This window comes from Vombatus ursinus, unplaced genomic scaffold, assembly GCF_900497805.2.
Source record: "Vombatus ursinus unplaced genomic scaffold, bare-nosed wombat genome assembly UNPS02014791.1, whole genome shotgun sequence".
NCBI classification, from domain to species: Eukaryota; Metazoa; Chordata; class Mammalia; order Diprotodontia; family Vombatidae; genus Vombatus; species Vombatus ursinus.
Genome location: NW_020954569.1, coordinates 72,304,656 through 72,321,164, shown reverse-complemented (window position 1 = coordinate 72,321,164; position 16,509 = coordinate 72,304,656). Strand labels below are relative to the sequence as shown.

The window sequence follows — 16,509 nt, the reverse complement described above, 5'->3', positions numbered from 1 at the left end:
TTCCTTCCTTCCTTCCTTCCTTCCTTCCTTCCTTCCTTCCTTCCTTCTTTCCTTCCTTTCTTTCTTCCTTCCTTCCTTCCTTCCTCTTTCTTCCCCTCTCCTTTCCTCTCTCTCCTCCTTCCTCTCCCTCTATCCACATGGAGTATAAGGTTCTCTGTGCAAAGGAATGTAAATTTTGATCACTGAAACGTCACAAGATACCTTGGAGTTTTCAGGCTAGATTTCTGTCTTAAGGACCATGCTTTAAGCCCAAATGACCCTGGCCAACAATAGGTCCCAGCCCAAGCCCTTCTTGGTCTTTGTTTGGGCCCCAATGGCTCAGACTGAAGGTAAATAGCAATTGTTTCTGTTATAGACAGAAACCCTGACAGACTTCCTTCCCAGACTGATTTTTTTGACTAGGTAAAAGAGGCCATTCTTTGCCTCATTTCTTACCTACATACCCCACTTCCCACCAACTACACAGTTTTTGGACTTTTCTTTCCTTCAAGCCCCCTTGCTGGGCACCTTCTTCTCTGACCTGCTTTTCACCTTCCTTTGGTTTGTCATCTTCCTCCTTAGATTGTTAACTCTCTTGAGTTGAAGCACTGTCTCTCTATTTATTGGCATTTCTATCTCCAGTACTTAACACAGTTTCTGGCACACTATAGGCATTTATTAAATGTTTGTTCATTTGAATTCATATGAATCTCCAACAAAAGCAAACAAATGAAATACAAACAAAACAAACAAACAAAAAACCTAGTCTGGCACTGTCCAATATGAAATACATAAAAACCCAAGGGTGTCATAAAAACAGGGATAAACTACTCAAGAGGGCACATGGGTATTTGACCTTAGTGATTTACTCAAACTTTTTTGTACTTTTTAGCCAGAAGAGAAGTAAGCAGTTTACAAAACCTGAAATCTTTGCCTAGCTATCTGGAATCATGACAATTTTCCAAGCCATTTTTCTTAGTGATAGTTTATCTCTGAATTGAAGAATAGAAGTCCTGGATGCTGATTTGATCATGCATACTTCCTGGCCTCTCTCCACTGTGTAGCTGTAATATTTCAAAGGGATGAGCACACTCTCTTTGAAAAATTGAGTGCTGCTTAAAATGGCCTTTGAAAGGTAGAAAGCATTACATTCTAGTCCTAAACATCACAGTAGCTTTTAAATGTCTTCACTGTGTGTGAATAACTGTTTGAGTAGTAAGAACAGTGTAAAAACACAGGGGCAATATGTATACTGATAAGCTTTTCCACACCATATAATGTAAATTCATCAGGCAGAATTTAATAGTGCAGATATGTAGTTTATGATTTGAGATTTGAGTTTTTTTTATTAACTCAACAAAATCACTGTTTGAGTGACTTGTAAGAATCTTATCAGTTATCCTGACTATGAGGAGATCAATTTAAATAATCAGTAGTAATTCAGTGGTTGGTAACTTTATTTCTTACATAGAATACATAGCCCTTTTCAGGCAGAACATAATTTTAGGTATAATCAATCAATAAGGATTTATTAAGTGCTTACTATCTGCCAAACACTGGGCTAACAAAGAAAGGCAAAAAATAAAAGTCCCTGCCCTCAAGGAATAAATATTCTAAAGAAGGAGATAATATGAAACTAATTAGATCCAGCACAAGATATATGCACAATAAATGGAAAATTGTTGTTCCTCCTTCTGTCCTTCTCTCTTAGAAGACCGAAAATATCATCAGGGTCATGTCTTGACTTGCACATGAATTGGATATGAGTGAAACAGAACCACCCAAAGTCATCAACCTCAATCTCTCTTCCAGAGTCATCAAAATTCAGTGACAAGAGAAAGATTAAGAAGACTGGCTACGGCCCAGGATGCAGTGGGTGACCTTGGCCTTCCTAAATTAAGATTTTTTTCCTAGGTCTCAGTGTGTCTATGGCCATACCCATTCAATGACTAGGGGCTGGGTAAGACTTGAGACATAAGATGGCTCAATTTACCATCACAAAGATAGCATTCTGGGAGGGCAAGACACTCAGAATTCATAGCAGCAACAGAAAATAATTGCTATTTACACTCCTTCTAAGCCATCAAAACCTAAAAAAATAATGAGCCCCAGAGGCTTGGGTTGGGGCTATTATTGACCATTCAGTGAAAGCCAGGGTGATTTGGGTTTAATGTAATTAATTGGAAAGTAATCTCAGAAGAGAAGGCATTGGGGGGTGGGGGAGAAAAATGGGACCTGAAAGACCTCCAGGAGAAGGTATATATCATTGCCTGTCAACTTTTGCTATAGTTCTTAATCAATTTGCTATGTAACACTTTCCCATATGTTTTTTTTGTTTCTTTGTTTTTGTTTTTGGTGAGGCAATTGGGGTTAAAGGACTTGCCCAGGGTCACACAGCTAGTAAGTGTCAAGGTCTGAGACCAGATTTGAACTCTGGTCCTCCTGACTCCAGGGCTGGTGGTGCTCTATCCATTCCACTGCCTAGCTGGCCCTTATATGCTTTTTATATAAGCATTTATAACCCAGTGAAAGAGATTGTGCAGTGTAGTGAATAGAGGGTTGGCCAGGGAAAGATGTATCCCAATCCTGCCTCTGACTTGTATTATGTTACCACTTGACTTCACTTCTAGAGAGAGAGGAGAGACAGAGGGGGTGGGGAGAGAGACACACACAGACACAGAGAGAGGAAGATAACGCAATAGTTTATATACATGTATGTGTATATATACACACATATATGTCCATGTTTATACACATATATGTACACATACAAACATACATATGTGTGTGTACACACATACACACACAAGCAGAAACAATGAGGAAACTGAAATTAAAAGAAAAAAATGGAAAGAACTAGCTTGATCTTCAAAATGCCTGGTACATTGACAACTGAGTACATAATATGTGAAGAGGTTTTATGCCTCTCTTTGCTAAATCTGACAGCTAAAATGAGAATTCTGTTTGATGATTGTAGGCAGAGGGATTTCTTAGAGAAAACAAGTATTCAAGTTAAATTTAAATCACAAGTTGAATTTTCACATTATTCTTTCATTTTGTAAGATTCTGGAGGTTACTGGCATGAAGATAAGCCTATCAGCTGACCCACATTCCATCACTATCTTCAAATGCTTCCATTACTTTGTTAGCATGTAATGGAACTATCTACAGATTACCTCTGCTATGGAAACAAGAAGTGAAACTTCCATATGCCTAACCCAGTGGTTCAAGTTAATTAGACTATAATGCACACATTTCAAATTGCATAATTTTTTTCATAATAATTATATGCTATGGAGACATCTATTAAAAGCCTAGAATGATAATTTAAATGCAGAATTACTGATAGAATTCTATTATATTTTTCATACTAAATTAACATTATAGGCTTCTAATGGGTGCTTTAATTAGGCATTGATGTTATCAGCAACATTTGGCCAAATAAAATCTGCCACTGGGAAACATTCATTAAGCTTAATCTGTGTCAGTCAATAGTAAGTCTTGTCTGAGCCTTGTAACTTTAAGGTGGTAACAAGGAGTTACCACCCTTGCAATAAATTTGGCTTCCCCACAAAATACTAAAATATTTTATTATTAGGTATCTTTTATATTTCATCATTTTCAGACAAACTACTAATTATTAGACATTTCTAATTGCTGAGCAGTATACCTCAGGACTTCTCTGACACAGAAGCATTGTATTAAAAAAAATTGTTTCAGTGTATTTTTTCTGCAATAAAAAAAAGTTAGTGGCACTTTTTTGTGGTAGCAAAGAAGTGGAAATGAGGTAGATGCTCATTGATTGGGGAGCTGCCAACCAATGTACATGAATGTAATGGGATATTTCTATGCTGTGAGAAGTAATGAACGTGATGAATAGAGAGAAGCATGAGAAGACTTACGTGAATTGATTCAAAGGGAAGGAAGTAGAAACAGGAAAACAACATATACAATGATGACAACAATGTAAATGGAAAAAACACTAAAACAATCAAAACTGAATGTTGCAAAATTATGATGACCAAGCTTGACTCCAAAGAAAAGATATGAAAAGATATCCCCTTCCTACTTGCTACTCTTATCCTCTGCAGAGCAGAGTGGAACATTATATGTGACTTTAGGCTCTTTTCCATGTGTTGCTTGATTTTGCTGAATGTTTTCTCTCTTTTTTTGGTTTATATTATAAAGGATGGAACTCTGTAAGGAGGAAGGGAGAGGGAGAGAAATGGGGAAATGTATGTCATATAAAAACAACAAAAAATTAAATCTAAATGTGTATATAACTAGCTTTTGTTTGTATATATGTATGCATTTATTTGTATATAAATTATACGTGTATATAATTGTTTATGTAAGTGATATATATACATACTTGTTTTATAAATGTATGTATACACATATGGATATATATACATATATTTTACTTCTTTTTGTTTTTACATCACTTACAATTTTTCTTATATCCTTCCCTCTCCCTTCCTCCTTATAGACCTCCATTCTTCATAACATGAACTAAAAAAGAAGATTAAAAAAGTCAGCAAAATCAAATAACAAGTTGGAAAAAAAGTTCATACAATGTTCCTATATATGTGCATATATGTATATAATATATACACATAGGTTACATAATACATATAAACACACATACATATAGCCGCAAGAAAGGGTGTGTGTGATCTTCTCATTCCACCCCCTTTCTTTAAGCAACTCTAAAATGGAAATCAATGCTAGAGTGGCCTTGGCACTGGTTTGGGGCAGGGGGAGAAGCAGAAGGGAATCATAGTGTTCTCTGATAGGTTGTGACAGAAAACAACACACAAAGGGAGAAGTAGAAGCAGCCCTGAAGTAAACAATGAAGGGTGGAAGAAAAAAATTGGCCAAGCTTGGGAATGGCCACTGTGCTACTTACCAGTGATTTTTCCATTAGCTTCTAAAGGAGGCTGCCAGCTCACAATGACAGCTCGAGGCTTCCCTTCCCGAGTAATGACTGTCAGATCCTTGGGTGCAGAAGTTGGAGCTGCAGAAGCAGATAGAAAGAAAGCTTAATCACTGAGAACGAAAGAAAACAAACTCTTTCTCTCTCTCTTCTCTTCTTGTGTCTTCCCCTGCCTCCCCCTTCTATCCTTCCCACTCTTGTCTTCTAGAGCTTTCACTCCCCCTTCTTCTCCATGTACTCACTCCCAAGCATAGGATTAACCCCTCTCTCTCTCTCTCTCTCTCTCTCTCTCTATGACACACATATGCATATAAATACACACATTTGAATATTTATGAGCTATACATGGTAGTGAAAGCAAATCCTAAACCCAGATTCACCCACAGTATCCCTTTAAAGTACTTCTGTTTTTGACCTACTTGGAATATATTACACATATTTACTTATATACATGCTTTCTCCTCTATTGGAATGCAAGCTCCCTAAAGTCAGGAATTGTTTCATTTTGTGTTGGTTTTTCCAGCATGTGGGACAGTGCTTGGCATAGAGCTGGCAATTAAGAATAATTGTTGATTGATCTTTAATTCTGATTTTGAACTTGACATTGTATAAAGTTTGATTTTCCAAGCATGTAAAAGGACCTATCAATCTTATAACTTTATCTTTCACCTAGAAACCCACTCTTGTCCCCAAATCTAGTTCCTATATGCTTGATTCTCAAGGTCATCTAGGGTCCCAATGCCACCTAAGACTATTCCTATTCAGTTATGTCCGTATGAGTTATATAATGTGACCTCCTGAGATATTAGAAATAATAAATCAGGTCAACTCTAGATTGCTGAGGAAGGAGACTAGGAGCTGATATGCATGATAATGAAGGCCCCAGGCCAGGGAACATTACCAAAGGAAAGTAACTGTCACCAGAAGATGACACTGAAGACAATGATCTCTGAAAAAAGGATTACCAAAGAGACACAGAGAGAAACACATACAAGGAATTCAAGATAGTTGCCAGGCTAACCTATGGGAGGATGTGATGTAGCCATGAACATCCTGGCCTTTATCTGCTATTAAAAACTATTTAAAAATTTAGTTCATCTTAGGCATTGGATAAAAGGCTATGCCTTCTAAATTAGTCAGGATGAATTATTTTTCCTTCTTTATATTAGAAGTTGATGACTGGGTAAAAAGAAGCTCAAAGGTGATGAGCCAGCTCATTTTGCTAGATGAAGGCATAAAAGAAAATAAAATGATCCATCGACTTCATCTTTTTTGAGTGTAAAAAATGAATCATTCAATTAAAGAAGTGGGTTATTATAATAAACTTTAATGTGCACTTTTTATAAGATGCCAACAAACAAGGCTGATTAAACATTTTTATCTCTTTGTTTTAAAATGATCTTACTTACTTGTTCATTTGTTTGTTTTTGTCTGGCATGTGATTTCACCAATATAAGATGTAAACTAATAACTCTTCTATAACTTTTAGTCTTAGAGAATTTACCTGGGTCACTGAAAGGTTAAGTGACTTACTGGTGATCACATGTCTGGTATATGTCAGAGTCAAAACTTAGGTCATCCTGACTCCTAAGGCAGTCATCCATACAATGTCCTCTACCACCTCTTGTTTTTGGTGACATAAGTGATTACAAATAACAGATATTTAGATGCTATATTGGTGGTGGTGGGGTGGCTCAATGAGTAGAGTCAGGAAGACCTGAATTCAAATCTGGCCTGATGTTTACTAGTTGAGTGACCTTGGACAAGTCACATAACCTCTGTTTCCCTTAATCCACTGGAGAAGGAAACGGCAAACCACTCTAGTATCTTTGCCAAGAAAACCCATGGTCAGATGGAATGCTACAGTCCATGGGGTCACAAAGAGTCAGACATGGCTGAATGACTGCACACAAACAAGATTCTATATTCTGTTTTCACCAAAGATTGGGCCTGAACTATTTCACTTATTCCCAATAATATTTGAAGTAACAATAGTATGCTACTTTAAGCTTCTCTTATGTATCTATCTCCATCTGATGTTTACAAATATAACAATCCTTTGATTTCAAGAGAAGCCAACATATTTCTCATTTTTTCCTTATCATTAGCATCTATCACTGCATCCCTGTGGCATGACATTGCAGTGAGAAATAGTAGGGTTATAGAAGTGAGACAAAGAGGTTAAGTAACTTCCTATAATTAATGGCAGAGCCAAGACCAAAATCTAAGTCACCTGACACACCTGAAGTTCAATAATTTTTTTTCCATTAGACTAGATTGCTGTTGTGAACTTAGTAAAGCTAAAATAATTCTGACCTCTATAGAATATAGTTAAGTTTACAATAAACTATGATACATTGCGAGGGGATGCAAAGATTAATGAGGCTTAGGTCCAAGGCCTCACTTTCTTCACTCATGTAGGACAGAAAAAACATATACAGAGATAATTATAATACTAGGCAGTACATGTTAAGTCACTTATGAATGGTACAAATAGTCACAGCCGCAGGGCTGAAAAAAAGGAGGTTATTAGGTAAAAAGGATGACCAGGATTTTGCTAAGTTATAGATAGGAAAGTGTATGAGGATATTCTAAATTCATGAGTAAAGATACAAAATAAGAAAGGGCAAATATTTATCAGAGACAACAAGGAAACAAGTTATGGCTGAGCAGAGAGTTAATTTAGAAGAGTACATGTCAGACTTTGAAGAGGTAAAACCTGTATGCTGAGGTGAACAGCCTTCAGTTACCCATAACAATGAATTTCCTACTCACTTCCAGATTATAAGAGACCATTAAGATGTTTTTTGCTAATAGGTAGAGTAGGGGTGGCTAAATAAGCTGGTTTCTGAATCTTTGTGATGAAGCATATAGCACAAAGTTTGGGTGAGCAGAGGATGGAGAATTAACATTTGTTTTGAGTGCCTATGTGGAAAAGGAGACAAATGATAAGGACACATGAATGTGTGGAAACAGAGGGAATAGGAGTCAGTATGTGATGGTATCTCAGTGAATGAGTCAGTGACATATGGGAACACATGTATTCCTCAATAATTTAAAGGTATGTTTGGGTTCATTGGATATAGATTTCCAGAGGTTTCAAGGTATCCCCTTAGGAGTATTTCCATTTATGGAAAAATTAAGAGTTAATGCATGTGTCCCTAGTCTGTGTCCAACTAACAAAACAGAGGCACATTCTATATTTGTGCCGAATCTCAGGCTGATTCTAGCCCCCTAGTTGTCTTTTCGTGTAAAAAAAAAAAGTACTTGTGATAAGGATGGGGATGAGCACAGGAGGAGACCAGAGCATGGAGAATGACTGAATTTGAGATTATATGTGAACAGATCTATGTTATTAGTAAGACAAACAACTTGAAAAGTAAAGACAAGACTGTGGGAAATATTGAACAACTAAACCATCAACTTTGGACTTCATTCAGTAAGCAATTGTTGTTCAGTCGTTTTCAGTCATATCTAACTCTTTGTGACCCCTTTTGGGTTTCTTTGGCAAGGATACTGGAGCGGTTTGCCATTTCCTTCTCCAGGTCAATTTACAGATAAGGAAACTGAGGCAAATAGAGTTAAGTGACTTGACCAATGGGAAGTTATAAATGGTTTGTGAGTAGGAAGCTTGATGTAACAGCAGGGTTTAGGATAAATTGAAATGGGAAGAGCCTGGAAACAGATTACTTTACTTAGACTTCCCCAAGTGCCAGACTATACATTATTACCTAAAAATGATGAGATGATTAATTTGGCTTCCCCATCCCACATATGTGTTGTGAATTATTGAATATGAACAAGTCAGTAGCTCAGTCATTTTTTCTGCTTTTCTATTTCCTTTCATTTATATCTCTAGATACTTATGAATTATTCTTAATCATGATCATAACATGGGTACCTCATCCAGATGCTCTTTACTTATCTTTGTAGATCACTGTCTCATTTTATAGTTGTTCTAATCATTAATCACTTTCCGCTAAATTTTATCACTTCTTATCCGCAATCAACTTGCCAATGCTGTTAACTTCAAGGGTAGAGAGTAGATGAGAAATCAAAGGAATGTGTTTATACATTTTAAGGCCTGACATGGCTTTTCAGGCTTATAAATGAGGTGCTTGTGTAGGGGTTGTGTTTGAATCAACCAATGGAATCACTATACTTCATTTAAAGTAAGTGATGAGATGTTAGCCTCAACCCTTTTCTCAAGTGAGAATAATCAACCAATAATTTAGAGGGATGAACTATGTGTGAACAATGCCTAGATATCAGACAATCATAGATTTTAGACTAAGAGTGTCAGATCATTTGTCACTTTAGAAGTCCCTGAAAGCCTTTGGTTGAACTGGAACGGTGTTGTATTGGAAGTGTGATCTCATTGGTTAAGAAACTTGGATGCCTTATCAGTGGTCCACAAAGTAGAAAACTAATTTTGAACCCAGAAATGTGGGTATAGAGAACCTTAATGGTTTTATTATTTATCATTTCAGTTGTGACTGATTCTTCATGACCCCGTTTGTTTTGTTTGTTTGTTTTTTTTGGCAAAGATACTGGAGTGGTTTGCCATTTTCTTCTCTAGCTCATGTTACAGATGAAGAAACTGAGGCAAACAGGGTTAAGTGACTTTGCCCAGGGTCACACAGCTAGTAAGTGTCTGAGGCCAGATTTGAATTCAGGAAGATGAGTCTTACTAACTTCAGTCTTAGCACTCTGTTTATTCTGCCACCTAGCTGCCCTTAATGATGGAAGCCTCCAACCAAGCCCCTACAAAGGAATCATTTCTAGGGGATGGGAAAAGGAAGAAAGTATACCCCCCTCTCCTCACCCAATTTGATCATAGCAAGGCCTTATAAATTTTAGACTTCATGCCATTATCCTAGCAGTGTCCTCCCAGGACAGCAGTGATCAGCAGCAGTGTCTGCATAAATAGCTGAGGATAGAATGGATCCAATGAGGAAAGAAAGATTCAAGGCTCAGTGAGGAGTCCATTAGAAAAGCTAGACCACACCTAAGGTGAAAATTTTGAGGCTTCCAACAAAAGGACTTCTAGAGCTGAGGTATCCCTTTGTGACATATATTCTCTGAACTTTAGGCTATACACACTTGTGGAAGAGTATATCACAAGCTTTTGGGGGATGTCCTGTCCCCATGATTCTACAATCTAATTGAATCTGACTAATTTATATCAATCACTAATGATGGAGGAACCATAATAATGAGGGTTCATGAATTATATTACTGCAAAATTACCATCCCCCAATCCATGAGGGCTGCCTCTGAACTTTGAGTTGATGATAAATAGACACTAAAGCTCTGGGAAACTGGACCCGCCAGTTTAAGGAGTTGTAAGAATAGCTCCAGAGAGAATACTTGACTTGTGGCAGATGACAACACTCTCTCAGGATGAAATTAATAGTAGTCCTACAAGAGTATTATCCTAATGCCCTAGCACTCCCTGCAAAAGGTGTCCTATTTTTGTTCTTTAACTACTTGTTTTAATGGAGATGGTAGAGAAGCAATCTGGTGTACTAGACTTGGAATCAAGAGGCATGAGATCAAATCCCATCTCACTAGCTGTGTGGCTCTGGACCAGTCACTTAATCTCTCTGAAGCTGTTTCTTTATTAGTAAGATGGGGATAATAACACACATCTCACATGGTTGCTGTGAAGCTCAAATAAAATAATGTATAGAATAGAATTCTTCATAAGTTTTAAGGCACCATTTGTATGTTATTATTATTACTGTTCTCAAATTATATAACTTTTCAGAGGCTCAATTTAATCATCTAAAAAAAGCAGGGGAGGAAGTATCTACATCAAAGGTTATTGTGAGCAAAACATCTCGCAAAACTTTAAATATTATATAAATGAGGTAATATTATTATTACTATTTTGCTAGGCAATGGGGTTAAGTGACTTGCCCAGGGTCACACAGCCAGATGTAATATTATTAAACAGCTTAAGCTCTAGTTGATTCTTTCTCAACCAAAATAACAGTGAATGACTTTGTCCTCCCAAAAGCAGGCAAGTCACTCATTAAAAAAATCATACCAACCATAGAGATTGGACAACGTTCAAAGGCTTCCTCAGCTCTTCTAGTTACAGGGATCTCACTTAAGCAGAACATTGACTGAAAAGTTTAGATTCATAGAAACTGGGAAAAAATACTAGAGGGTGGCAAAATAAAACCTCTATAACTTCTTAGGAGGATGGCCTACAAAAGAAGAGTAAGTCCTCTGTGAAGAGTCCCCTAATGAATATGGAAGTGTTTGAAATTAAACAAAAGCATGATAGGAAGACCACAGTTGACCATTCATAGCTTTTAAAACTCACCTTATCTCAAAATAAAAGGTTTACAGGGAGTAATTTCACAAAACAATCAAATAAAAAACAAAACAAAAATCTTTGTAAATACCATAGTGTCATTTTCCACAAACATGATATAAAACTACAAACCCAATAATAAGGTATTTTATTAACTGCCTTCTTTGGATGCTAGCTTTCTACGAATTATAAATGCCAACCACTCCATACCACAATTGAGTTAAGGTTATAAATTCTATATTTATGACCATAGTAATAAAATTAGTAAAATTTCAGTGAATTTCACTAACCTAGATTTGAACTATTTTGTGATGAACAAAACTTTGAAGTATCACTCTGTTGCCATTGAGCAGAGGTGAAGACATGAGCTCTGGTTTATACACTCAGGTGGGGCTATTCAGTGAGGGTATAAAAGTTGCACTGATGTTGAGCCTAAACTTTTTTTTTTTTAATAACCACAACAGCAATTACTTTTATCCTAATACATGCTTATTTCAGGTACATTCCTACAAATGTAATTTTGGCTTCTAGTTAATCTGCCCCTATTTACAGAGACTTCTAGGACCCACCTGGGAGCTCCAGGTCTCTTTAAGAATTAGGAATAAGCAGTTATCTTGGTAATAGGTCAGCAGGAACCTTTTCAAATACCCTGGGAGGCCCATATACAATGTCCTTCCTTGATATATTAGTTGCCTGCTTCCTGGAGATAGAGGTAGCAGCATTAGCAGTGGTGAGTCTAGGAAAAATCACAAGCTCCCATCTGTCAATCTAGTTTTTTTCTTCTCTGGCCCATCTTCCATCAGCAGATCAACCTTTACAACTCACTTCCTCAAGGCAATATTCTCCCAGCTGACTCTGCTCTCTAATCACTCCTTTATTCTTAGTCCCTTTAGTGTTTACAAATGTAATCTGCACTATGTTATCTTGTACATTTGAACATATTGCATTCAATATTCAAGGTTTTTTTGTTTTGTTTTGTTTTTGTACGTGCTTAGCATCTATAACAAGATTGTTAGAATTTTGAGGAATGTCTTCCTTTTTCTCTTGCATTCCTAAGTAACACCTGAGTAAAAGTAAACTCATACATACATACATACATACATACATGTACATATATATATATATATATGATAAGATGTGGATTTTGCTATATCTAAATATACCTAATTTGAGAACTAATCTAAAGATGGAATTTAACTTCTCTCCTTGAAACAGCTAGGTGACCCAGCATTTAGAGTGCTGGACTTGAAATCAGGAAGACATGAGTTCAAATTTTGCCTTGACCACTTATTAGCTGTGTGACCCTGGGTAAGTCACTTAACTCTGTTTGTCTCAGTTTCCTCATCTATGATGTTGGAATAGGAATAGCACCTCCCTTACAAAATTGTTCTGATGATTAAATGAGATAATATTTTTAAATAGCTTACTGAACCTTAAAACAACATGCGAATGCTAGTTGTTATCACCACCACCATCATCATTCTGTTATTGTTGTTGTTATAGGTCCTGCTCCTCTATTCCTAAGTTGTTATGTATTCAAGCTTCACAAAATTCCAGGTCATAGCTAGTCTACTTACAAGGTATGCATTGTAGCACCATCCTAGGTAGATGGCAATGCTGTCCAATAGACTAGAGAACATTATAAATGTCAATTCCAAAACCAGATCATTTAGACATCTTCTTTGACTTAACATACCTGCTTCATATGTGGTGGCGTGCGCAGTCATACTCCATGTACTTGATCTTTGACCTTTGGTTACCATGACTGAGAATTCATACATAGTGTTTGGTTTAAGGCCTGTTGCTGTGTGACTCAGAGATGTTATATCTGCTGACTACACACATGGGGGGGAAAGCAAGTAGAGAAACACTGTGAATTCTATCAACACTGTAAATCAAGACACGGGAAAAAAAAGACTATCAAATAATTCAGCAATAAAACATATAGACTTCCTGGCAGCAGAAGCATTTGCTAGCAGAGAATATTGGCTCTAATTTCTTTTGGGAAGTACAAAGATACAGTATTGTATTCTGGTAAATTATATATTATTTTATATTATATATGTATATAACATAATTATGTATTATCATTATATTATTTATTATATTCTGGCAAACTGTAAAGCAAACTACATCCAATAAAGCAACTCTTATACTAAAGGGTGATTTAGCATGATAACCTTTCCTAATATAAGAACCTGCCCTGTTCTTGAGAGAAGTGAACTACAATGACAGGCCACAGGTTACCTTATTCTAGGATCTTTTTTAGCTTAGAGAATGCCTGTGAAGAGCAGATAATCAGACTGGATTCAATTTTGCTGTAATAAATTCAAATTATATTCATCAAAGGTTTTTAATATTGGTCATTGAATATATAGAGTCATCATTAATTTATGTAAGATTGAGTTTCAGGACTATATTTTGGATTGTAGCTACTTATGGAAATGCGCTATTTCCTTATAGATTGATTGTTAGCTCCATATGGGTACAGGTTGTCATAGTTAATCTTTATGTCTCCCTGAGGATCCCCTGAGGATCTATCACATTCTTCTACACTCAGTAGGAATAGAATAAACATTGGTTGAAGGTAATGCTGGAAATATTCTTCTTTTTGTATTACTTAAAATATCTTTGAAGTAATTATCTTTAGGTGGACTAAACTTGCCAAAATAAAGTTTGTGCATATATGTGTGTGCGCACGTGTGTGTGTATACACATATGCACACATACACACATATATACATAAAAATGTGTATAAATACATAAACACACATATATACACATATATTTTTATATATATTTCTGTCAATATATCCTACAGTTAAAACATTTTTTTTTCTATTTCTTGGTGTGAATATTTATGGACCAATTAATGTTAAACCTCTGCTTATTAGTTTCCTGGAATCCTTCACACTCAGGACAAACACTACTTTCTGCCAGGGTTCCAGATCACCCCCTTCTATTAGTTCCTTCCCCTGTATCTACCTTGTATGTATGTATGTACTTAGTTATTTGCATGTTGTCTCCCCCATTAGTATGTAAACTTTTTAAAAGTAGGGACAGCTTTTGTCTTTCTTTGAACTGCCAGAACTTAGAACACTGGCATCTAGTAAATATTAAATAGTCGCTTGTTGACTGAAGGACTAAACATAAACACTTAAATATGGTCACTTGAACTGAATGGAAAAGGATGAACAAATGACATTTAAGATTAAGGGATTTTATTGGTTTGCTGAGTATTGCTACCATTATTTAAATGTAATGAATCCCTTGACATTTCTTGACTTTTGACAACAGGTTAAGGAAACGTTAGTGGAAGGTTAAATTTGTTTTCAGTCCTTACTGTTTTTGATATTCAAAAGAAATCACCCGTTTCCTCGGCTAATATGTATCATTCACAGGAAGAGGAGAGTTTGAAACTCTTTATAAACCTTATAAATATAGATTCATACTTGGTATTTAGTCCCTGGAACTTCTCACAGGCTTAAATATTTATTTTACTTTCATTTTTGACACGTGTTATTTTCCTGAGTTAAGACGATTAACAAAGTGGCATTCAACTTTTCCCCTAGTTTCCATGCAGCACCTCCCTGCTCATTGATTAAGAGCATGATATTTAGGAGGAAAATCTTATTTTTTCTGTGGATTATTACTCATATCCCTATGAGGGAAATGATATGGCCATATAGTATTTATAAGAACCACTTATGTGACCACAATAATAGACTGACTCAAATTATAGCTACCTGTGGGTACCTTATTTCCTTGAATTGACCATAATCTGTTTGCATGAAGCAATAGTTTCTCATACATCATGAACCAGGATATATCATAAAAACTTGACTTTAGTAAGTGCTTAACAAATAATTGTTGGATTAATCAATGATCTATTTGGCTTGCTATAGAACATTTTTATAGTGATAAGCAAAAGATGCATGCTTAGGCTGATGTGGATCTTTAGCTCTCAGGAGTTATTGTTTGTTTTTTTATTTCTTTATTTGTTGGTTTTGGTAAGCACAAGCTGAGTATTCAAAATAGAGCTTAAAGTAGGTGGAAGTCAGTGAAAATGATGTACTTTGAAACCAGCACAGCTGACACGTGTAACAATGGACATGTCATTTGTCTTCTTTAGGATTCTTTTTCCCTACCTGTAAAAGGTAATAACAAATGCCTGAGGTACTGCTAATGGTTATAGGAAGGATGGAAGGAGATAATCGTTATGCTTTGAAAAGGATTGAAATGGGATGTCTTATTACTGTTCAGTTTTAGAAAATTTTAAATTAATTATATTTCTTAAATGGATGTAAGTAAGATGCAATAAGATATGGTCTGTAAGCTACCTTCTACCACTCATCCAACTGTCTTTTTCTTATTTTATCTTTCCTTTCCCTCTCCTCTGGGTGAGGTGAGGGAATGTGCCAAGAGTAGTAAAGGCTGGTTTTTGGGGGATGGGACCAATCTTGTTCCATTTTCTACTCTTATGCTATGATCTATAAGAGGAGGGAAAAGGAGAGAAGGTTTCTTTATTCTCTATCAGTAATTTAAACAATAGCTGCAGGAAGGGAAATGCTGGATCTAGCAAATTCTGACTCACAAGAGCCATTTGTTAAATTTTCCATATGAAAACTTATACCTCAGAAATAGGCAAATGCTGCAAATCGGGGTTTGATTTATCATTTTGTTAATTGGCTAAACTTAAGAAAATGTTGGGAGAAAATATTAATAATGCAGTTTAAACTTAAAAGTGTACTGCACGTGCATTGTTTTTTGGGGAGAGCAGGTAGTTAAATATTTACAGCACACTGTTGGCTATAGGATACTACAGGTAAGTGTTTAGCTATGTCCCATGATTAGAGAGTTTTAAAATACCTAATTGGAAATAGACTTTAGAAGGCCTCTAGTCCAACCTCTATCCAAATCTTCAATAACATGCCTCACAAATGGTTATCCAGACTGCATTTGAAGACTTCTAGTGATGTGGAGCTCCTTACTTCCTTACATAGGCCATTTGAGTACTACTACCTATATTATTGAGGACTTTTTTTGAGGGAATTTTAATTATATTTTAACTATGCAAAAAGACAATCTCTGTGTTGCCAGAAAATTTGGGAGCTGGGATTAGTCTGATTCAAACCATCATTACTCTGCTGGATTTTCCTTGTTCTCTACTTGACAGGGTAGACATATCCATTCTGTGAAGTGAATTTTTATAGATGATGTACTATAGTTATATCTGAAAGCTTTCATTGAGTTGTCATCTTCTAGGTTT

The 16,509-nt window shown here is 36.1% G+C and overlaps 1 protein-coding gene across 1 annotated transcript in view; it reads right to left on the bottom strand.

Annotated features, from left to right (window-relative positions):
- Positions 1-16,509, bottom strand: part of DCC (DCC netrin 1 receptor) — a gene marked incomplete at its 5' end in the record, with an annotated part of 954,021 nt that overhangs the window by 158,085 nt on the left and 779,427 nt on the right. The window contains 2 exons of the mRNA XM_027869065.1: positions 4,889-4,996; positions 12,937-13,075. Of these exons, the coding sequence (XP_027724866.1) occupies positions 4,889-4,996; positions 12,937-13,075 (247 nt within the window). The remainder of the gene's footprint in view (positions 1-4,888; positions 4,997-12,936; positions 13,076-16,509) is intronic.